The sequence below is a fragment of the Pinus tabuliformis genome, chromosome J (genome assembly GCF_031772625.1).
Source record: "Pinus tabuliformis cultivar Carrire ecotype Pingquan chromosome J, CPIR1, whole genome shotgun sequence".
NCBI classification, from domain to species: Eukaryota; Viridiplantae; Streptophyta; class Pinopsida; order Pinales; family Pinaceae; genus Pinus; species Pinus tabuliformis.
Window position 1 is genome coordinate 257347881 of NC_142295.1, and position 25291 is coordinate 257373171.

Below are 25291 nucleotides of genomic sequence, written 5' to 3' on the forward strand. Positions count from 1 at the left end.
CTATCATGATCCATTTTTACCTTGAAGTGTCTTCCCATTAGGTAGGGTCACCATTTCTTAAGTGCATGTAGTATTGCCAACATTTCCTTCTTGTAAATAGCTTTGTGTAAATACTTTCCTTTGATTGGACGACTTTCGAAAGCAATGGGTCTTTCATCTTGCATTAAAACAACACCAATTCCATTTACTGAGGGATCACATTCCACAATAATGGTTTTTGTGAAGTCCGGCGTAGCTAAGACCGGTGCTTGGCACATTGCCTCTTTAAGATGTTCAAAGGCCTTTGTTGCTTCTGGAGTCCATGAAAATGCATCTTTCTTCAATAATGTTGTTAGAGGTGCTGCTATTCTCCCATAATTCTTAACAAACTTGCGATAATGCCTTGTCAACCCAAGAAATCCTTGCAGATGCTTTATGGATGTGGGGATTTTCCATTTCTTAATGGCTTTAATTTTGCTAGGGTCTACCTTAACACTTTCATGAGATACAATATGACTAAGATATTCCACCTCTTGTACTCCAAAAAAACATTTGGAGCTTTTTGCATATAATTTTTTCTCCTCTAATAGTTTGAGCACCCTATCAACATGTTGAACATGATCCTTCCAAGATTTGCTGTAGATTAGTATATCATCAAAAAATACTAACACAAATTTTCTAAGGAAGGGTTTGAAAATGGAATTCATCAAACCTTGAAATGTAGAAAGTGCATTGGTAAGGCCAAAAGGCATGACCAAAAATTCATAATGACCCTCGTGAGTTCTAAATGTTGTTTTCGGAATGTCTTCAGTCTTCATTCGGATTTGATGATATCTTAAATGAAGATCCAACTTGGTGAAGTTAATTGATCCATGCAATTCATCCAATAATTCATCAATGACAGGAATGGGAAATTTATCTTTAATAGCGAGCTTGTTGAGCTCCCTATAATCCAGACACATGCGCCATGATCCATCCTTCTTGTGCACCAATTCTACTGGAGCAAAGAAAGAACTTTGACTAGGTTGAATTATACCAGCCTCTAGCATTTCTGCAACCATATGTTCAATTTCACTCTTTTGGGCATAGGGATATCTGTAAGGCCTGATGTTTGGAGGCCTTTGGGAGTCTCAAATATGTTGGAATGATTGTCTAAGGCTTTTTGGAGATCTGGAGAAATAGATGATTTCGATGTGGGAACCTCTAGCTAACATAATTGTGTAATTACGCCTCGTTGTTCTTTCTTTAGAAGCTTTGTTATTCTGTTAGAGCTGATAATCTTTCTCGATTTCCCCTGCGATACTCTTTAATTCAATTTCCTTTCCTTCCGAACAAAATTTAATGAAAAGTTCTTGAAAATTAAAAGCTATTGTACCCAAGGATTGTAGCCATTGGATTCCTAGTACAACATTAGCACCACCCATTGGAATGGAAAGCATTGGGCTATTCAATACATATTCTCCCATGGATAGCTTGATATTATGGCACTTTCCAGAGCAATTTATGGTTCCTCCACTTGCAACCATCACTTGACACTCTGGTGATGGATATAGGAAGCAATTGAATTCCTTGGCTGCCTTACAATGAATAAAATTATGGGTACTGCCCGAATCAATTAACACTATTACCTTTTTCTTCTTGATATGTCCTTCTATCTTGATAGTTTGAGGAGTGGTAATTTTAGCCAATGCATTACAAGATATGGTCTGATTCATTTCTTCTTTCTCTTGGGTTTGATCCTGGTGTATATCTTCTTCTTTTGACATTTCTTGTTCCTTTTCTCCCTCTTCTTCACAATCTATGTACAATAATTTCTTCTTAGCACACTTATGACCTTTAGTGTATTTGCTATCACAACTGTAACAAAGCCCTTTTGTTCTTTTTTCTTCCAATTGTTGTGGTGTCAACCTTGTAGGTTGTGGAAGGCTAGGGGCAACAACACTTCCATCTTTATAGTTGTGAGTGGTAGGCTTCCTGGTTTCCATAATTTTGCTTTCCATTTTTCTTGCCAACCTGAATGCCTTCTCCAATGAATCAGGTTCCCAAAGGTGAACCTCATGTTGGATGTTATCCTTTAAAGTCCCTATGAACACATCAATCCTATGCTCCTCTGGAATATCCTTTACTCTTATATTCAATTTTTGGAAGTCCTCAATGTGCTCTATCATTGAACCCTTTCGTTTGTGATTTATTAATTGGCTAAAAAAGATGTTTCTTTTTGTATCCTCATAATGTGCTATCATTTTTTCCGTAAAAATTGCCCAAGTGACAATTTGTTTACGAGAGCAAAGCCATCGATACCATAGAAACTGATTTGGTTCCAAATATGAAGTTGCAATGCGTACCTTTTGTGTGTTTTGCACACTATGGAGATCGAAATATTGCTCCATCTGTAGTATCCATGTTACGGGATCCTTGCCATCAAACTTCCTCATATCGATTTTTGGAACATGGCGGGTCTTCAATCCAACGTTAGAGTCTATGAAATCATGATTAACATTTCTTTTGTTTTCATCATGAGTTTTCTTTACTACCCTTTCACCATTAGTAAACATTTCTTGTAGCAACTTTGTCAAATCTATCTTCAAATCTTCCATTTTGCCTTCCATCTTAGCTTCCACGTCATTCATCTTAGCTTCCACGTTTTTCTTTAAACCATCTATCTTAGCTTCCATGTCATTCATCTTAGCTTCCATACCTTTCTTTAAACCATCCATCTTATCTTCCACGCCATCCATCTTAGCTTCCACACCTTTCTTTAAACCATTCATCTTAGCTTCTGTTACTTTTTGTGAGAGTGAATTTTGTTGCACTTGGTCTCGTAATTTTGATATATCATGTTGCATTTCTTCCTCTTCTTCATGAGTCATGCTAGAGCTTTAAGTTGCTTACTAGGTGTTTCCATTTTCTTTCTTTGGGGCATCAATTAATGATAATTATGCTTCACTATGCCCTTTGAATTCATTCAAACTAATTTTTCAAACCAAACTTATGCACAAAAAAAAAAAAAACTACACACATTTTTTCACTTTGTAGGAGCTCGATATTGAATTTGATGTATCTCTGAAATTTAGGATCTACAAGGTCTGAAATTGCGAACTGTGGTAGCCCTTTGAGTCCTCTTTCGAACACCACTAGTCTGATCGAAATTGGATTCTCCAAGAAAGAGTTATGCCCAATCTCCCAAGATGACCTGATTATACACTTTTTCAGTAGAGCGAACTTGTACGAAGTGCCATGTGTCATTGTTTCAACCTTCGGACTTGAAAACGATGAACAAAAAACTACAATCCATCCTCTTTTTGTAACTTCTTACAAAATTTCAATCTGATACTCAGAGAGAAAGTTATGATGATTTTCCCAAGGTCACCTGTTTGGGATGTAATTCAGGAGCCTGTAAACACCCTAACTTTCCTAGATCATATCTCCGAAAATATAGCGAGACAAGATTTGAAATTCGGATCCGAGGATCATCAAGATTTCGGCTCAAATGGTTTTTTTTAGCTTTTGAAATGTCGCAGAAAAAAAATTATAGTGAAAATTCCACGATGACCTGTTTGGAGCAGCGAAACCTTAGAATCCAAAGCTCTGATACCAAATGTTATGAACCAACTCACAAAAAGATAGAAAAAATAGACCAACGACTTCAAAATTAGCCTCTTTGAGGCAACAACCTCCTTTATATTACACAAATGAACTATTCTTGGATGATACAAATGACTAAACCTCCTTTCTATATATAGGAGTCTAAGGGATCACAATATAATCAAAGCCGACATAACAATAATAATATAAGGGCACAACAATAACTATAGTGGGCTTCTATGGGGTACACTAATAACAATATGGGGACAATAGGGGTACAATAATAACAATAGGGGCTACAATGACAATAATAATGGGGGAATCACTAGTATTATAGGGTCCTAACATCACACATACCAGAGAATTTAACTACTACTAGGATTTAGCTTCAAAACCCTAGATTTACCAAACAACATCATCCTAGAACATCAAACTTTGACTAGGGCTTGTTTCCAAACCCTAGGACTCATGACCATCAATAATTAGATCAACACTTATATTTAAGAATTCATCACCATGCATAAGCACATCATGTGTCTGGCAATATTAATACATTAGACATATACCGACCTAGACCAAGCTAGGGTTTCGACCAAATGGACACATACCTAGGGTTTCATTCCTAGGGACTTACTTTAAATACATAACAAGGGTTTTGCTTATAGGCCCAACCAAACTCTAAAGATCTAGGGTTTCATAACATAGCAAAGCAAACCCTACTATATTAAAACTTCAAAGGTTCGGGATTTCAGACAACACCATTTCAACCCTAACAAGTTAGGATTTTCATGATCATACCAAAACCCCAAACATGACATCATCAACAAAAACTTCAAATAGCATTTCTCAATAACCCTAAGCAATTTTAGGGTTTCAAACATTAACATTATCATACCCTTAGGTTAGGGTTTTCTAGAGAACCTGTCTAGGGTTCTATAAAATCAATTAAGAATAAGAGGAGGGTAGATTTATCGAGTGATGAATCACCCAAAACAAGAATCATTATGATTCAATACAACTAGACATAACAATGTTAGTAATGTTACAAAAATAAGATGAATGTGCCTTTTTATATTAAAAGAATTTTATAAGATGTATAGTCTAGGACATACCTGGAGAAGTGTTCTTCTTGCTTTCAACCATGATCTTTTATACCTGTAATACATACTTCTCAAGCAAAACATGTGATACCAAGAACATGATTTAATTTCTCAAGTTAGATAACCATGGAGGGTGGAATCCTATGATATCGAAGATCAAGTTATTCACTCTTTCAATCAACATTAGGACCTTTGCTTGAAATCCTAGACTACTCGTAAACCCTTAGAAGATAAGGATTATGATTCTAATTTTAGTATGTTATCTAGCTATAAATAAGGATTATATGAACCATAATAAATTTATGAACATACATACCTTGTGTTTATGTACCTCTGATTTGATATCTTATTAGACTCGTGACAATACTTACTTGATTTTCTTGAGTTGGTACCTTGTACTTTTCATGGGACAGACTCCAGGTTCCTTTCAAACTGAATAATTTTTGTAGTCATAGATACCTCAGATCATTGGTAGATTTCCATAGACAGCGACTCTGATATCCTTTTCCTCAACGAGTTGTAGGCTGAATGTACTACTTTACTCTATATAAATCACTACTTCAATCTTATCATTGCTTCACTAATTAGTGCTTCAACTATGTGGCAGCCTTCTCATACTTGATTCTTGTGGCATCCTGAGACAACTTCCTTTGTTTTCCGGTCCCGTAACATTATACTTCTATCACCCTTTATTTGTCTCATGCTTCAGTTCTGTAGTGACATCATAGCTTGATTTTTGCACTTCTATCATAACTCGACTTCTTTGGTTCTGTAGTGGCATCACATACTCTCGGTCCTGTGATAAAAGCCCAAAATTCGGTTCTAGTGTAGCCCAATAGGATGTTCATACTTCAACGGTCAACCTGAAATATTACTTCACTATGATCTACTAAAATACTATTTCTCTGGAATTTTAATCCGAACTAGTTCATTGTGGTACACTAAAAACCTTCTTCTTTAAGGTGTCTTCATATGGTGAATATGTTCTTCAAGACACATGCAAACAGACTCTTTCACTGATGACCATGAGCATAGCTCAAACTGTCTTTGACCAAGACCATAGTATTCAAATTGCCTTTGACCATGACCATAGCTTTGATACCATGTTGAGAAATCCAAAGTGAGGCAGTGAGACGATTTCTCTTAATATGGCATTATCTTGTAATGATTTTCATTATTATTATTTGTTCTTTTAGAATTATCGTTTCTTATCATCAAGACTAATGCCAAGCAACAAATAGAAGAGAACACAAGTGAACAACTCGTGGAGGAGAGACTAAGTCTCTGTCTTAGCCGCAACAAATGAAGGTCAAGAACAACGAGTCATAGAGGATTGTTTTAATGTCAATTCAAAAATGTCGAGGTGCTGTTAGGAGGGCCGAGGGACTTTGCAAGAGGGCCGAGGCAGGGAGGATGTGTCTATGGGCTATTTGATGGGTGGTTTGTCTCTAAACAAAAGTGCCACAGGCTTGTGAGCCCTCACTGAAGCCTGCCACAGAGATTAAGGAGGGCCGAGGACTGCTCAAGGGCTAGAAACAACCCAAACCTATAGCTAGGTGTCACGACCTCCAAAGAAGAGATAGTTGCAGCTCTAAGGAGCATTTTTGGGTTGAGATTGAAGGGTGTTAGGGACTGTGGTTCATGCCCTAACCAATCCAGATTTGCAGCGTGGAGCAGACCCTAAAACAGTGAGCTGGAGTATGCATTTTGGGTGCATCTTGTGTATGTTGGGTCATAGTTTGTGACCTATTTTGGATTGGTTATCTAGCAGCCTATGAAAGCCAAGGAGGGAGCGCTGACGTGCAGGTCAGAAGCCCTAACCAGTGGGCAGTTTCCACAGTGAAGATTAGTGTCTTGGACCAGTTTGTTGGGAGCCATTTGTTGGAGTTGCCTTGGGCATGAAGGAACCCCAACTAGGAGCAGAACTTGCAGTGAAGCGTTGAAGCCTAGATTTATGCATAGCTCCTCTATTGCAGAGCAAAGGGTAGATATGGAGAAGTCTGTTGGCAGCCGTGTGTAAGGGTCTCTTAGGTGTGAGGATGCCCTAACTAGGTGCAAATGCTACAATGTGGACTTGGTCACTCATGGACTGTTGGAGGGCAGCGTGAGAGTGGACCAAGTGTGAACGTGGATTGGGAACTTATGGTCTGCTGGAGGACAACGTGATAGTGTCCAAGTTGGAGCCCGATGTGCAACACTTTGATGGACAAAAGTAGTTGCTAGAGTGGCAGTTGTTGGAGCTCAAGGGTTTGATCAACCAGGAGCAGTTTGTGGAGCCCTAGACTTGTGTGTGGAGAAGGACTTCTACAGCAGATGATGGGCAGTCCTCCTAGCCCGTGTTCATTGTGGGAGATGGACATCTTGCAGTGATAGGTGGCAACCCTCCATGCCCTATGTTGGTCTTCATCGGTGCAACACAGGAAGACCATAGTGGGCTGAAGTCCCTGAGTAGCTAAGGAGAAATAGTGGGCAGATCGAGAGTTGTTCACAAGTGGAGTTGTGAACAACTCTACAGGATTTCCGATGAGTTGATGCGTTGATGGAGGAACGATCAACTAGTGAGCAGATTGGATAGCTGATATCCAGTGGTCAGATGGACTTGGATCGTTGATAGAGGTAGTGCTGCAGATCTGGAGCCGAAGGACCAGGTAGGTACAGGGTACGACCAAGGGGAGCTGAGAGAGTCGACTTCATGGTCAGAGTATCTTGTTGAGGGCATATTGGTTGTCGATGTACTAACACCAGGCCCCAATTTGTATCTTCTACTAGTGGATGTATGAGGGCCATTGTTGATTTGGGGTAGCATCGAATGTGATCTAGCCACGAAAATTGGTGAAGAGGCTAAGGCACATGAGATCTCCAATACCCAGAAAGGGTTTGGGCAGATTCTAAACAATTTGGGAGATATTAAAATAATTAATATTTTTAATGGAGTCCCTAAGTCTAAACTTAGGGAAAATAAAATATTAATGTGAATTAATATAAAACTGCGTTAGAATGGTCCAAAAGTCATGGATCAAGCTAGATCTAATCTTAGTCGTTGATTAGGACTTAATCTCGACCGTTGATTGTCAACAAGAAAAGTATAAGAGGAGGCTTGAGGGTCAAGAGATTTCGACTTTCTAGGGCTGGGTTTGCTGAGAAAGTTGAGAGAGTGATCAAAGTTGCAGTTGAGGGGTAGTGAATACAGAAGTAGAGAGGCAGAGAGACAGTACCGAGAGGATCAACGCAGAAGCCAGGAGAGAGGGACGCAGAGCCAGCTAGAGGCCACATAGAGCTAGCTAGGGCCCACGCAGAGGCAGCCAGGAGTTGCGCAGTGCCTCAGAGAGCCAACGTGGGTGACGCAAAGGGCCAGAGGGCTGACACAGTGCCTCTAGAGGCTGATGCAGGGGCTATTGGGCTGACGCTGCTAGAGAGACGCTGACGTAGTCTCTAGAGGTTGACACTGGGGTTTCGTGGGGCAGATTGGAGCTGTGGAGCTGCCGGAGTGTTTATCCGGGGTTTCAGCCGGAATATCTGCTTCTGAGTAGAGAGGTACTACTGCCGAGATTTTTCTCTGTTGGGTATGTCGGATTTGGCACCCAGATTGTATTCTGAAACTGCTTAATAAATCAAACCCTCAGATAGCTGCACCGGTTTTCCCGCATTGGGTTTTTCCGGGGACATTAGTCCAAAAACAACGGTGTCACTTGTGTGCTTGTTTCTATTTCTTTCAGTTGATGATTTGTAATGTGTTGAGCATGCATTTGTATTTATTTCCAGTATTTACATGGTAAATAACTTGTTAATTAACAGAACAAGTAGGTAGGAATAAATCAGTAAAGTGCATGAAGGGTTTCTAACGTGTCAGACTTAGAAATTCCAACAACCATTATCCCTAGTACGGAAGCCCTAGACTGTTGTATTATATGTTGTTTAATATAACAAAGTTGCGTTGAAAATTGTAAAAAGTTGTCTATATTCTATGCATGTGTGATTTACTGCTGTTTATATTTCGTTGTGCAAAGTAGTTCTGTTGAAATTCTTGGTTTGGTAGCGTAAGAGATTTTAAGATTCTATCCAGACACCAAGATCATTGAAATTCAACAGATTAGTCGGGGGATTTGGTGGAAAGTATGGGCTTCGTTTGTACTCCTTGTCCCCTTGTCCAACTTGGTGGTTAACCTTGTGTCCTAGACCCATGGGATCTCCTTTATTGGCTATTAGCTTTAGGAGTAGCACTACATGGGAAATCCAAATTTTGGTTGCGTGGTCTTGCTTCTCGACACCACATACATCACTCCCCTCCGCTCATTATAACCACTTTTCACATATTTCCCATCCGGGTCCACATTTATCAATTGGGTCCACGAGGAGTTAGCCTCCCCTCCCCTTGTCCACACTTTGGGTCAGGCTTGGAACTATGCCTTGGAGGTTGATGCAACTAAAAAGAAAGTAAAGAGCATAATTTGGCCACTCTCAACAAGAATTGTACCATAAAATGCAAAAGATGGTCGAGACATACAAATTTAGCACGTGGGCAAAAGCCAACATGAGCTCTATCCCTGTCGCCATGGCCATCACCCTAGTTCTTAGGACCCCTCATATTGGATCCATGCATCATTAAGGAACCCATGATTGTCCCAACCCCTGGTGGGCGATGAACTGCCCAATCTTAAGGGGGTAATCACTGCTATACCTTACACATCATGCTCTCATTCCCTGGAGCCCCACCAGTTATAAAAGAAAAATCAATAAAAAACAAAAGGCATATGAAGAAGGGTGGAAAAACAAAGGCTAGGGTAACTCATGTACCATGATTGCTCCCTCCTACATCTATACACCCAAGTGTGGGCCTCCCTCATCATAGCTACCCTTGTACCATGGCATGTGGCTTGGAGCCTTCCCCTGATGCCCCACTCCATTCCATCATTATATCACATGACACCAACCATATGACATATGTACCATGGACCTGTCACTCCCTTAGAGGTTGAAACCACTTAATAGGGTCCTTGATTAACCTCTTCCTTGAACTTGGAGACACCTGTACACTCTAAAGCCCATTATGGAAGGGCATGCCACTATGAAGTGCCCACTTGGTTCCATGACTTGTAAGTTCATTTTCTCAATTACACTAATGATTTGTTGTACTGGAAGGTGAGGAGACACATTGGATCTTATGCAGGTGGGTCTTCATCTTGGGGTTTGGTCTCCCTATACGGGGTCCAAGCTCTCTAGAGGGCAATATTGGCATTTATTGGGTGTGCATTGAGAGCCATGTGCCTCCACTATAGCAGAGAGCAGATAGCCATGCCATGGGATCCTTCAACACCACTCATTGCTCGCTCATGTTCCACTTATTTGATGATGATGATGCACTTGGACCACCTTGCCTAGTCGGCTACACACTTGCATCACACACTTGGAAGTTGATCCAGGGCCTAGATGGGGTTTTGTCTCACCATGGGAGACAAAGGGAGGGATTGCATTATTGTTCCAACCCTTGCAGATGGGATACATGCTTGTTCGACTCAGTTGGAGACCCATGAGGATTCCTTTGTGCCCCCACAACCACTTGGTAGCACGACAGGTCATTTGCTTGGAGCCCTTTCATTCATTTTGGCACATGTTGGACTTGACAAGGCCTTTTAACGACCCTCCTAGCTATTGTATTATCATTACGACCCTCTTGAGAGGCTTATTTTTCATATTATGGAGCTATTTGGTGTGCTTGTCACCAAAAGGTTGTTATTTGTACATTTTTTTATTATTAGGGGCATCATTAGGCCTAGTTAGGCAATTCAAATCCCTTAGAGGATCGTATAAATTGATGAGAGGTTCATTTCATTCCTCATCATCACTTGGATTTGTATCTTTCTCTTCTTGAGAACTTCGCACTACCTATTGATGGACGAATTGGAGGATCTTTAATGCATTTTGATGTTTGGATTATTGCTACTCTATCTTGGAGCTTCTCTCTTGCAAATATGATGGATGGATATACTATTTTTTATGTAAGTTTCTCTTTTATGCAAAATTTTTGATTATATGTCTAATGTATGGAACACTGCATCATGGTGTTGCTTGTGCTCTAAATTTATGCGAAAATCTTGAATCACTTGGTAATCTTGATCTATTGCATGCGTTATTCATTTGGCAATAAGAGTGAATGTTCCTAGGGGTTAACTTAGGTGGTTCAACCTTGAAACTCCATCTAGCTTTGCAAAACGAAGTCCCTAGACAAGCGAAGTTACATATTGGACTCCTTGATGAAGCAAAGGTCTAAAAATCAAATTTCATTCTTGACTCCATTCTCCCAATAGGCTAGGCACTGATCCTTGTCTTGGTGATCACATTAAACCTTTCTTTTCTCCTCTTTTCTCCCTTTCCTTGCCCTAACCCTTGTACCCTCTAGGGCCTAGTGCAAATTGCATTAGAGAGCTCCTCTTCAAGTGCGAGTTGGTCCTCTAATACGCTAGGGTTTTCTCTAGTTGTCCTCCAAATTTCATCGAAATCTCGTGGCTAGATCTCGAGATATCCTAAGTCCTATCCTCAACTCCATTGTTGTCCTTGGGTGTCCTTGGTTAGTGGCATTTTGGAAGGTCTACTTGCTCAAAAAATCAATGGAAGTTAAACATTCTAGAGACCTCTCCTTATCCTACCTTGACCTAGACACCCTTCTAGGAATCATTCAAACCCTAGGTCAAGTTTGGACCTTCCCAAGGTCTCTCTATGGTCCCATATCCTCGTCATTCTTTATCTCAAAAGGCCACCGAGAAACCTTGTTTCTAAAAGGAATCTTAGGTCTAAGGCATCCCTCATTAAATAATACCTCTAAGCCCTAGGTCTAGGCATCCGTTAAGCCTTTCTTAGAGAGCCCTTCATCTTGCTTCTAAAGCAAGCAAACCCTATTATTTGAGTCTCTCTTGTGAATGGGCTTTGGAAATCATTACATATCCTATCCTTGACTCATCATTCCTAGTGATTTCCTCGTACTGTGACTCCTCCCATTGGTGAAAGTCCGTAAAGAGCGAGGGACATCGATTGAGGTGACAATGGGTCCTTGTCCCATTGTTGCCACTTGATATAGTAGTAGTCCCTTTGGAACCCCTCCTAAGACCCCTGCTAAATTGAGTAGTAACATTTTTGGCGCTGTTGCCGAGGATCAAACAAGTCTACCTCTCTTGTGAATCATTGAGGGATTGGTTCATTGACGACATTATAAGTATTCCTCTGACGACTCCATAATACCCTCATTGAAATGGAGAACCCTGAAATTCTGACTAATCAACAAAGAGCTAATGAGCCTATTCATACTCCTTTCTTTGATACGGTGGCTAATAAAAGTAAGTGTAAACATGAGTTTTTCATTCCTTTAGATTTCTTGAATATTCTTGGGGCCCTTCTACACCCACCTCCTAAAAATCCACACAGGCCAATATTTACTGGAAAAGAAGATTCCCAAGAGCATCTTACCAAATTCAAATGCCAAGTATGTGACTCATCATATAGCAAAGATGCTCACATGATTTCATTCGCCATGACACTTGAAGGCGATGCTCGCATATGGTATTAAACCTTAACCCCATCATCTATTTCATCATGGGATGACTTTGCTAATGCATTAAAAAGGAAATGGTTTCATGAAAGGGATGTGGTGGAATTATATAAAGGTTTCCTCTCTAGTAAAAGGGACGAGGAAGAACCCATCAAAGAATTCAACTAAAGATTCAACACCATGGTCCATTTGATCCCTAAGGAGCTTAGGCCCCCAAAAGAAGTGATTCTTGTTGCCTACTTCAATGCCTTTACTGGAAAATTAGCTTTCAATGTCAGGAATAAGAAACCCACTGACCTTTTTCAAGCCCAAAACAATACTTTTGATCTTGATCAAGCTATGAAGGAAACATTAGTAAACATTGTGCAAATTGATGATCCTAACATTCCTACGGAATGTTGAAATTTCTAAGTCTAACTCATTAGAAATTTTCCTGCACTATCTGGTTTATTTCTCCTACTTGTTTAATTACTGAACAAGTTATTTAACCATATAAATACTGAAATAAACACAATGCAGTCTCAACCATCTACAGATCAACAACTGAAAGAAATAGACAAACACACAAGGGACACCGTTATTTTTGGACAATCGTCCCTGGAAAAACCCAACTTGGGAAAACCGGTGCAACAGTTTTGAGGGTTTTATTATTATGCAACTTTTCTGAGTACAACTAGGTGCCAAACTGGCTCACCCTACAAAGAAAATAATCTGGCAGTAATACCTCTCTTCGGAAGCAGATATTCTGAAAGTTTGCTCCACGAAACCCTCTCCAGCGCCTCTCTGAGGCACTGCGTCAGCCCTCCTGGCCTTTGCGTTAGCCCTCTGAGGCTCTGGACAACCTCTCTGGTCCTTTGCGTCACTTTTGCGGCCTCTGCGTCACTCACGCAGGCCCTCTGGCCCTCTACGCAATCACTGCTGGCCTTTGCGTGGCTTCCTTTGGCTCTGCGTCTGCCTCTCTGCCTCTGTGCTGGTCTTCCGACACTATCTCTGTCTCTCTGCCTCTGCGCTAGTCTTCCGACACTATCTCTGCCTCTCTACTATGCACTCATTGCCCCTCGCTGCAACTGGTCACTGCTTCAATTTCTCTTATCAAACCCCACTTTAGAAAATCGAATTGACTGATCACTCTGGTGTGTCTCCAACTGAACCTCAAGCCTCCTCTTATACTTTTTCTGATGAGTCTTCAACGACCGAGATTACATCTCTAATCAATGGCTAAGATTAGATCTGGCTTGATCCATGTCATTTAGAACTTTCTAACCCAGTTTTATATTAATACCCATTAATATTTTTATTTTCCTAAGTTTAGACTTAGGAACCCATTAAAAATATTAATTATTTTAATATCTCCTTCACCAGGTAGAATTTCCCCAAACCATTTATGGGTCTTGGAGATCTCATATGCTTTAGCCTCCCCACCAATTTTCATGGCTAGAGCACATTCAATGCTACACCAAATCAACACGGAAGATAACGACTCATCACTCAATGAAGATAGGATTTTGCCAAAAACTAAAAGAGTAAAAATAAAAAAGTACAAGGAAAGACCTCTTGGTCACACTGTCGTGAACCTCCTCATCAAGATAACTTTAGATATGAGTGATCCTTTCTAAATTGCACTAGATATCAATGATCACATTTTGAGAACTTTCATCTTAAATTTAGGAAGGCTTGTCCACATCATGCCCTTAAAGATAATGCAAAATCTAAGACTTAAAATTTCCAAAGAGTGCATTGATAAGTTAATTTTGAATTCCGAGGAAGCCAAGGTGCATGGGGTGATAGAAGGGGAAAGGTTCTGCTTCCATGACTATCTCGAGAAACAAATCACCATGAGCATAGTCGTAGTAGAAACACTTCCATCATGGGGAATAATTTTATCCAAGGAACTAGTGGAGGATTTGAAAATTTCCACCAACGAAAATAAGTCTAGTATATATCTCCCTATGGGGAGAACTCTTACGCATCTATCCCTAGACATGAATTTTCAGCCCCTATGATTACTTGTTTGCAAGATTCTGATGAGGACTTGAATGAAGAAAATGTTGAGCTTGGTGAATGGAGGATTTTTAAAAGCGAACCCATTGAAGCCCCACCTCTAGGGATTTGGATAATGTATTTTTATGGGGCTAACTCTGAGCCGGGCTCTGGGGTTAGTATTGTTCTCGTTTCTCTATTTGAGGCTTATTTGATGTTTTCCTTGAGACTTCAATTTGAATGCACTAACAATGTGGCTGAATATGAAGCCCTATTACTAGGGCTTGAGGCTGCTCAATCAAGGAATTCAACGATTACTTATAATAGGAGACTCTGACCTGGTTGTTTCACAAATAAGAGGGACTTTCAACACCAAGCTTGAGAAACCATATAGGGAAAGGATTACCCATATGATCGAAAGTTTTCAAGAGGTGTCCTTTCGAGCTCTCCCTCGAACCCTTAACTTCATTGCCAATGCCTTAGCTGTAGCTGCATCTAATTTCCAAAGCATTGATGACAATATTTCCAAGCTAGGAAGATGTGTTATTGACACTATATATCGACCTTCCATATCTGATTATGAAGAGCATTGGCCTGTATTAAAAAACAATGAAGAAATAAATAACTTCCTCCAAAGTCATGATGAACTACACAATCAGGAGAAGGATTTGGTTAATGAGCAACATTTCGATAGAGATGATCATAACATAACTAAGCCTGAAAACCATAATTCATTGAATACAGTGGACTTCAACCTAGGAACCACAATCTCCTCTCGAATAGTAAAAATTGGAAAGGGGTTGTGTTAATTTTAGGCTTAACATGATCTTGCACAAACACTTCTTTAGCCCATTATTGATTCCATTATTGTATTTCTATTCGTATTAGCCATAAACTTACAACAGTAACTGATGAAAGAACATCTAATGAAAATGCAGAAGACAAGCCAAGACAAGCCAAGACAAGAGAACACATGGATTGGCTCAAGCCAGGGAAAAACCCCAAGAGAGAGTACAATGAAGATTAAGATCTACTATCTTTTGTGCACCAATAAGACTGGTTAGGGTACTTCAATAGTCCTAAACCAATATTCAAAACACGGTGAATATTCCTCACACAGGTCTGCTCCTTTGTAGTCCACTTATGGATGACCATTCACTGATCTAGGGTTTGAGATTCCTTCTCAATGCACCCTACAACAACCTTTTACCGACAGGTGGATGAAGTAGCCCCAAAACTAAAGAAGAAGCCTTTGAACGACTGCGCTGTATCCTTTTGTGACTGCAGCTTGAAGGGAGGAGCCTTCCAAGGCCTTACAAATCTTCAAACAAGTGATCCAACCTGCTGGTAGATGATCCCTTCCTGCGGCTTGAACAAAAACAAAGAGGATACAAATACAAGCATCGAAGACCTTACCTCTTCTCTAAATTGCGGCCTGAGATAGTAAGAATGCCCAGCCCCAAACAGTGTTCAAACAACCACTACAACCCTTAAACAATTGCGGCCTCTCTTCCACAGGAAAACTGAACCCAAACAGAGATTATCTTGACACAAACATGGCTCCTGCTCTTGTACACCCAAACCTCAGACCCGCACTTCATTTCAGAAGAATTTTCGCTTCTCTTGATGTCCCAAATGAGATTGGAAGTACCTCTATATATATAGTTTGATGGGCGTCAAGAGACATGACCATTAGACTTGATGAGCCAACATATGAAGGAAGCCGACCTTGATAATTTATATGAGAGAAACATAAATTTAGCGATCTTTAGATCGATTTTGGTCCTCTCTAAAAGAGGAATTCAATGCTATAATAATATTTCCCATAGGAGTTGTCCAAAGTGGAATTAGGCCCTAGTTGCCAATTTTAACACTCCCTCTCAACTAGGGAGAATTTCACCTGTCAAACCATCAGTCATTTTCACTGATCATCATGCCATCCTGTCACCATGAACCATCTCTGTATCTTGTCTCTGCTCTGCTCTGATTTGCTGAACATTGATGTAATAATGAAGAAGAATTGATCAAGAGTGAGTCACAAGACCTTACCACTCTCCACTGACAAAAGTCAGTCTAGAGGTAAAACCTCAATCAAACTTGATCCCAGATCAAGTTGAAAAACATCATGCATCCTAGTCATAGGGAGTATGGCAGTACCCGATGCGTCCATCGGTAGTGCTATGGTCCTTAACCACTTTTCCCAACTCATTGGCCAGATGAGAGGTACTTCCCATGTGTCCCAGACTACATGGGTAGGATGATACTGAATCAATAGCAGGGAAAGAATGTATCACATCCTGCTCACAACCACACGTAGGGAAAGGATGAACCACATCCTACAATCACACATCACAATCATATGTAGGGAAAGGACGAACCACATCCTATGTATGCAAATCACTGAGAGTAGGGAAAGGATGAACCACGTCCTACAAACACAAGTCACAACTATTAATCGTAGGAAGGATCCTACATGTGGGGAAAAGATGAACCACGTCCCACTGACATGTCAACCAACAATCGTAGGGAATGAGCATTCTACATTTGGGGAAAGGATGAACCACGTCCCACTGACATGTCAACAGATACCTATATGCATCTCTCACTAGGGTATCCGTAGGAGAAGGTGAACCACTCATCCTGCTCATATGCATAGGAGAAGGTGAACCACTCATCCTATGCATATGTCATCAACAGTAGGGGAAGGTGAACCACTCATCCTATGCATATGTCATCAACAGTAGGGGAAGGTGAACCACTCATCCTATGCATATGTCATCAACAGTAGGGGAAGGTGAACCACTCACCATATGGTTGCTTACAGCTCAATAGGTACCCCAAGCCCCTAGGAGCTCCCAGAGTTCAATGTTCAATCTTACCCAAAGATCCCTTCATATAGGGAATAGTTCCAGGCTGCTTTCTGAAAATCAAGAATAGATCTTGGTGATGGTATCAAATCGTCAATGGGAGCCTCATAGCTCCATCTAGCAGCATATAGATCTATACACAACAAACATATTGATTTACAGCAGAGATCTTGGCAACACTTGGCAATCCTCTGCGTCTTGCATATCTTGATGAAGAAATATTTCATTGATCTTACTCCCTCTTACTCAGGGAGACCACAAGCCTAAGCTTGTCTTTTCAGAGTGCAAAGTGTCCATCAGGCAACCTGCTCATCATGAGATCTATCCATCCAAACTGGAATGTCCTTTGCTGTACCATATAAAGTGATATTTGGTGTCAACATGTGAGACACTGGATTCTTTGAATCCTATTCTGCAATATACAACAATATGTGCATAAATGATTGCTGAAGAGTTTCCTTAAATTCATACATTCAGCTTCAATAGTGCTTTAGAGTAGTGTTGATAATATCGCCGAAATATCGGCAATATTCGTAAATATCATTGAAATATCGGCGATATTCGTAAATATCGTGATATTTTCAGCGAGCCGAAATATCGCCGAGAAAATATCGCGATATTTCTGAAATATCGCCGATATTTCGGCAAAATATCGCGTGACGATGCAATTTATCACCGAGAGACAGTAGAAAATATCCGCGCGGGTTATAAAATTCGGATTTTGGTTTTTTATGAATCATTTTCATTTCTGATTGCTGGAGAAGGAAGGGGAGAGCTATGTGCTTGCTGCCAAGGAGTGTTTGAGCGTTCCATAGCTATTATCGCCACCAACAACGAAGATTTCATTGATCTAAGCTTCAAGAACAGTGAGACAATTTCATTTCTTCCATTAACAGGTATGTTCAAATAAACCCCTATTTTAATGAATTTTTTGTTAGTTTTAGGATTGTTCTTGCTTGCCTATTTGCCTACAATCATTTTGCTTGATTTTTTTTTCCATTTGAAAAGATTTTCATGCCCATGAGCAAATGCAAGGGTTTTAAGTTTTTAAGTTTTCAAGTTTTCTCCATATTTGGAGAGCAAACTCCATTTTTTTTGAGTTCATAGCTGCAGAGGCTATTTATTAATTTTATTATATATTAGGGGTTCATCTCTATAAAATTTCTTCACCTTAGAAATTAGTTTCTTATTGTGCAATGTGAACAGTGAGGTAGGTTTACCGTTTGCCTATTTCTATGTATGAATTTATGAAATGATGTGCTCAATATTGGATGTTGTGTAATGCCTTCGAAGTGAAACGTATTCCTCCTCTTATTGACAGTGTTGTTTATTCATGTAGCCATGATTATCTACTTGGTGTTTCCCTTAAAGATTTCTTTGATATTCGAGAGCAAACTGCATTTTTTTTTTTAACTTTCAAATACACCCTCTTATTGTCATTTATGGTTTTTCATTGAATTTTCAATTTTCAATTCACATTGCAAAATTGCAAATAATGTAGCAAAAAAACTGCTTTGTAAAATGATGTGGTTATTACTTCTTAAGTTACTAATTCCAATTGTTTTTTTGGTGCCTTAGGTTTGAGTTAGCCCACTACAAAATACAAATCTACCAAAAGCCTTGGACCCATTTTGGGAGTATGGGAACCCTGATGGTGGGACAAATCGTGCATATCTTACATGCAAATTGTGTGGGACCAGGATGACAGGTGGGGTTACATGACTGAAATACCATCTTGCTAGACTCAGTGGACATGATGTTGGGATTTGTACAGTTTCTAGTCCGGAGCTTATACAAAAAGCTCTTGAGGCAATTGATGGAAAAGATAGAAAGAAGGAAGAGGCAAAAAGAAACAAAGTTGAACATGCAGGTAGATCTTTCGAGATATCTTTTCCTGATTTTGATGTTGAGGGTAGTGAGAGGGGCTCCATAGCTGGCACTGGCACATCATCACCTGCTACTGCTAGTGTGAGGTCATCATTTTTTGTTCCACGAACAGGACCTGGAGCACAACCTGGCATAAAATCGCTTGTTAAAAAAAAGGAGAAGCAAGAAGCAGATAAAGTCATGGGGAGGTGTATTTTCTGGAGTGACTTACCTCTCAGCATCACCAAAACCAATCCATTTTGGCAGACAATGTGTGATGCTATTGCTGTTGTGGGCCTAGGGTACAAAAGTGCCACATATGAGGAGTTGCGGGGGCCAATTCTTCAAGCAGAAAAGCAAGACATCAACTCTAGATTGGCGGAGTTGAAAAAGACATGGGAAGTTATTGGATGCACAGTGATGTCTGATGGTTGGACAGATAGGAAAGGTAGGACCCTTCTAAATTTCTTGGTACATTGTCCTAAAGGTACCATGTTTATTAAATCGTTGGATGCATCAGAACATATCAAAGATGCAGCAACGATATGTGAGTTGTTAGATGGGTTCATTCGGGAGATTGGTGTGCAGAATGTGGTGCAAGTCATAACAGACAATGCAACTAATTATGTGTCTGCCGGCAAGATGCTTATGGAGAGGCATCCCACATTGTTCTGGACTCCGTGTGCAAAACATTGTCTTGATTTGTTGCTTGAGGATATGGGGAGAGTCGGTTGATATGGCTAGGAGCGTCCCCAAGTTTATTTATAACCATGCTTTTGTTCTTAGCCTCATGAGGAGGTTCACTAGAAACAAGGAGTTGCGGCGTCCTGCGATCACACGTTTTGCCACAAACTTTATTACTCTGTAGTCTTTGCTTTGATGTCAGTTCGAGTTGAAGCAAATGTTTGTGTCTGATGATTGGTGTAATTGTAGATACAACAGGAGACAGGACGGGAAAGCCATTGCAAAAATGGTGTAATCTGAGACGTTTTGGCATGGAGTAGAAGAAGCATGCACAGTTAGTGAACCTATAGTAAAGGTTTTGAGATTGGTGGATGGGGAAAAGCCTGCAATGGCTTATTTGTATGAGGGCATGGATAAGGCCAAGGAGGCCATTCGTTCTTATTATGTAGACAAGGGTTCTGTTGGCCTTGATAGGCAGATGATGTTATGGGATGTGATTGATAGTCGGTGGACAGGGATGCTTCATCGACCCATTCATGCAGCAACACTCTTCCTCAACCCTGCATTTTCATACAAATGCGGCTTTGATTTTGATGGCGAGGTGATGGAAGGGCTCCATTCCTGTATTCAGAGGATGGTACCTGATCCTGAGCTTCGTAGCAAAATCAATCGCGAGATACAGTCTTATCGGGATTGTGTTGGCCTATTTGGCTTTGATGATGCTATTAGGGAAAGGACCCTCTTCATGCCACGTAAGTGACAAGTCATCACTCATTAGAAATTAGAATTTCCTTACTTATAATTCTATTTTTTAAAAATTCAATTATGTAACTTTTATTTGAAAGTTTAATTATGTTTTAAGTTTTTGAATTTTTTATTTCATTATTTTGTTGTAGATATTTGGTGGCGAAGCTATGGTGCAAGGGCACCAAATTTGCAGAAATTGGCCATACGAATCTTGAGTCAAACATGTAGCTCTTCAGGGTGTGAGCGCAATTGGAGTGTATTTGAGAAAATACACGCAAAAAAGCGCAACAGGTATAACTTTGAGCTCCAGCCTTCAGTTGAGCAATTACACTTATTGTAATTTTTAATTTTTAATTTATGACCTTCAAGTGTCAAGAGTCAAGAGTCAAGACTCATTACTTTTTTTGACACTCTTACAAGTTGGAGTTCGCATGCCTCAACGATTTGGTGTATGTGCATTATAACATCCGACTTCGAGTGAGGCAAATAGAATCACCAATGGATCCAGATGCCATTTCCTTAGACAATATTGATGTATTGTCTCAGTGGAGGGTGGAGTCTGAGGAGCCCATCTTGGAGGAGTCACCTTCATGGTTAGAGCCAGTGGCAGATGATCCATTAGAACAGGGGCAGCAAGAGGAGGAGGACTCGGAGGAGCAGCAGCACTCAGAGGAGGAGGAGGAGGAGGAGGAGGAGGACACTGCGGGAGCATCAACATCAACACCATCTGCTATAGATATAGGAGAGCATAGCCCCATACCTAGCACTCATTATTTGACATTAGGTGCAGAGGCAGGGTCAGGGCCTTCTACTACTAGGGGCAGGCCTGGCAAACAGCCCATCATGTTTTCCCGTAAAAGGGGGAGAGGGCAGTGATTTCAGATAGATAGCTGCTAGCCTGCTAGTTTTATTTGTTATGCTACATATAACTCATGATGATGAGATACTTTTATATATGTGATGTTATTTTGTATTGGTTCTCCACATTTGAGTCCTTGAATGGACAATTATAAGGGATCAGCAGGATTTGGTATTGCCTTTGATGTATCATTTCTATTTGACATCATATATATCAGTGCTTTCTTCATATTTATGTGCCAATGTGTTTTTTTCATGTTGTTATTGCTTTATATGTTTAAAAATCTGAAAAAAATGAATATATTATGCATTTTTTATGCTTGCCGATATTTGCCGATATTTTTGCGATATTGCCGATAAGATATTTTCTGGACCCTCACCAATATTTTCCCGATACCAATATTTTCAACACTGCTTTAGAGTAACAGACTTCAGACTTTAATTTATTTAGGAAGCAAAGGTGGTCCTCAACACATATATAGCACTTAGATATGCTCTTTTCATTTATTGTACTGCCAGATCAGCACCATACTTTTAGATAATCTTAATGAGCAACTTATCCAATATACATGGCTTGACCATATATCGACTTAGAGTCTTTGTATCAAGGTACTGAACAAGTGAAACTGTAAAATCACCCTTGCATAGATACCTTCTGTAGTCTGCCAGAATAATGGGATGCTGGATTTAATTCTGAATCAATACCCTTGATGACAGTCAATACAACAACTGCAATCTTCTTTACTGAAAGCAGGTGCTAATGAAACTGATACATATTCAGAAATATGCAAAGTAAGCACTCTTACTGCCATACAGACTTTATACCGCAAACCTTGATGCAACTGTTGCTATTACAAACAGAACCTCCTATTACAAATCAGGACTGAATATTGAAAGCCTTGCTCAGGATGACATCCACAAGAGTTTAACGCTTCTCAACAAGTCATAAACTCTAGCTTACTGATAAGAGGTTTCTTGCATACCTCCACAAATGATCATCCAAAATCAGAAGATAAGGTATCCAAGATTTACATCTGTCTTGTTCACAACTTCGATTGTGAACAAGACTATAATACTGTCATCGATATCCAGGGTTTACATAATGCTGAACAGACCATAAGAGATGTTGGGTTGCCATTCATAGAGAACTGCCTCACATAGCAGACCTTATGTAAATAATAGTGAGGTTTATAACAGCTTCAGATCTTCAAACTTCCAGGAGGATTATTTCTACTATGATCTTTTCCTACTGACATAATCTCAGCTCTGCCACTTAAAGCTTCCTCTTAAGGCTGAAAGATGATTGATTCCATTACAAGAATCAAATGCTTACTCCATTGGATGCCTGTTGCTAATGTGCAAGACAGAGATGAATATGAACAGCATTCACTTCTCTATAGTGCCATATAAATATGCCCATTTCTATCATACCACTATGATTCACAAATGAGCTGTGCCAAATGCATAGAACTGAATGATGATCTCAGAGGAATAATTGCAGAGATTGTACTTAAATCGTGCTTGATCACAGCCAACACACGGGTACTTTACGTATTGCACTATGAGGCCGAAATTCTTCCTGAGATAATCAATGAACGGAGGAGGAGATTAGCTCAAATCATCTTGGTCAACTTTAGAGATATAGTACAGGACAGAGTAAGCTTCAATCAGCACTGAGACAAAATAGAGATACACATGAGCCCTTTGTGTAGCACTGAACCCCAGAATGATGAACCAAATCACAGTCAAAGATAGCTTTAATTCTTCTTCGCTCTTCCTGAAGTAGAAGGCCGAATACCCTTTTAATTTCAGACCAAATCGAAATGCTTGAGATGAAAAATACAAGATACGGATTATCAAAGGCTAGTTCACAACTTGTTTGTGAACAAGTTTCATCATCAATACTATACTAGACTGACATGCAGTGAATTGTTCAGGACTCACATGAAATAAGCCACTTCACCTTACCTATAGGTTGCTTGAGGTTTGAGGGTCTACCTGATCTTCAGGTACAAAAAACATGTTTAATGATTCCTTGTGGGACTTAGATGTCTCAACATACTGGTCAGGGTCAAAGATGTATGCTGTTTAGTGTTGATTTCTAGTAGCATCGGATGTGCTCTAAGCCTCAAAATTTGCAGGGAGGCTTGGACACATGCATTTCACAATACCCAGAAATCGTTTCGGGAAATTCCACCCAAAGACAATTTTATTAAAATAATTAATTACTTCTGTTGATTTGTGGTAGCATCGAATGTGCTCTACCCATGAAAATTGGTGGAGAGGCTAAAGCATATGAGTTCTCCAAAACCCAGAAATCGTTTGGAGAAATTCTACCCGGATGAGGAGATATTAAAATAATTAATATTTTTAATGGGGTCCTAAGTATAAATTTAGGAAAATTAAAATATTAATGTGTATTCCAAGAGACGAGGATCAAGCCAAATCTAATCTGAGCCGTTGATTAGGGTCTTAATCTCGGCCGTTGAATCGTCAACAGGAAAAGTATAAGAGGAGGCTTGAGGGTCAGTGGGAGATACACCAAAATTGATCGGTCAGTTCGATTTTTTGGAGCAGGGTTTGCTGAGAAAATTGAACCAGTGATCTGTTGCAGCGAGGGGCAGTTCGGCAGGAGGCCGAGAATCCATAACAGAGAGGCAGAGATAGTGCCGGAGAGACAATGCAGAGCCAAGGAGAGCTGACGCGGAGGCAACAGAGTTGACGCAGAGGTAGCTGGGATTGACATAGAGGATGAGAAGGCTAGCGCAGAAGACGCAGGGGGCCAAGATGCTAACGCAGAGGCTTGTAGAGCTGACACTGGGTAGAAGAGGCTGCGTTGGGCTGGGTAGACTGAGTGCTGGTGAGCTGACGCAGAGCCATAGGATGGTGACGCAGAATCTAGAGGGTGATGCAGCTCCAGAGAGAAGCTTGGAGCAACTATCGTTGTCTAGCTAAGGAACTGTTGAAGTCACTGTGGAGTTCATCATTTGGTTGCTAATTAGCCGAAATATCTGTCTCTGAAGAGAGGTACTATTGCCAAGGAAAATCTCTATAGGGTTAGCCATTTCTCGCACCCTAGTATTAAAAAATTGCATGATAATAAAACCCTCATATCTGCTGCACCGGTTTTTCCGCATTGGGTTTTTCCGGGGACGATTGTCCAAAAATAATGGTGTCCCTTGTGTGATTGTCTCAGTTATTTCAGTTGCTGATCTGTATATGTGTTGAGGCTGCATTTGTGTTTATTTCGGTATTTATATTTATAAATAACTTGTTAATGGAAAGAACAAGTAGGAGATAATAAACTAGATAATGCAGTAGGAATTTCTGACATGTCAGACTTAGAAATTTCAACATGGTATCAAAGCATTACAGATCACATGAGCACTGAAGGCACCAACATAAATCTGAAATTTGCAGCAGTAGCAGCTGTTCCGAGAGACAGCATTGTTCCAGAGCAGAAGAAACTAGAGAAGAAGTGATGTAGAGCCTGCGTCAACATTTCGAGCTAGGAAGAGGGTCAGCGCAGAGGCAAAGAGGGGCAGATCAGACCTACGCAGTGCCTGATCATCTTTCTTAGGCAGGAAGGATCAGCATTGTGGCCAGGAGGAGTAGATTCAACGTTTGCTGGGATTGCGTAGAGCCTGAAAGGCTTAGTTTCTTCAGTTGCTGGGGCTTGGGGAGCTGGTGGGACGCTGTTTCTGTCGATATAGAATAGTGTCTAAGGAGACGGAACCAAGGTAGAGGGAGTCACTACTTTGACGTATTTATAGCCAAGAAATCCATATCCTCCTTGCAGTTGCAAGGAGGATTGGAGAGGAGCAGTTTGACAGCTGGCCAGAGGATTTCTAGGAGGGAAATCAGGACTTAGAGGGAGATTTCTAGGAGGGGAGTCAAGACTCAGAGGGAATCCAAAAGAGGAGCTGAAATGACAGTGAATAGAGTGAGGGATCAGGACAAGTTGGACGGAGCTTCCAACTTTATCATCTAAAAGGTCAGGATCTTGGTAGTCCTGGATTGACATCGCATCAAGGACTTTTCCTTAAAAACTGTGGCTATTCTAGTCGACCCAGCTGAGAACGAAA

General features: G+C 40.4%; 2 protein-coding genes across 3 annotated transcripts in view; both read left to right on the plus strand.

Moving 5' to 3' along the window:
• The window catches only part of ALB1 (ALBINA 1), a 309920-nt gene that overhangs the window by 7243 nt on the left and 277386 nt on the right, over positions 1–25291 (plus strand). The window lies entirely within an intron of this gene.
• On the plus strand, positions 19663–20772 carry LOC149226752 (uncharacterized). The gene is made up of 2 exons (XM_089375363.1): positions 19663–20353; positions 20498–20772. The coding sequence occupies exons 1-2, from the start codon at positions 19990–19992 to the stop codon at positions 20686–20688; spliced, it is 555 nt and encodes a 184-aa protein (XP_089231489.1). The 5' UTR covers positions 19663–19989; the 3' UTR covers positions 20689–20772.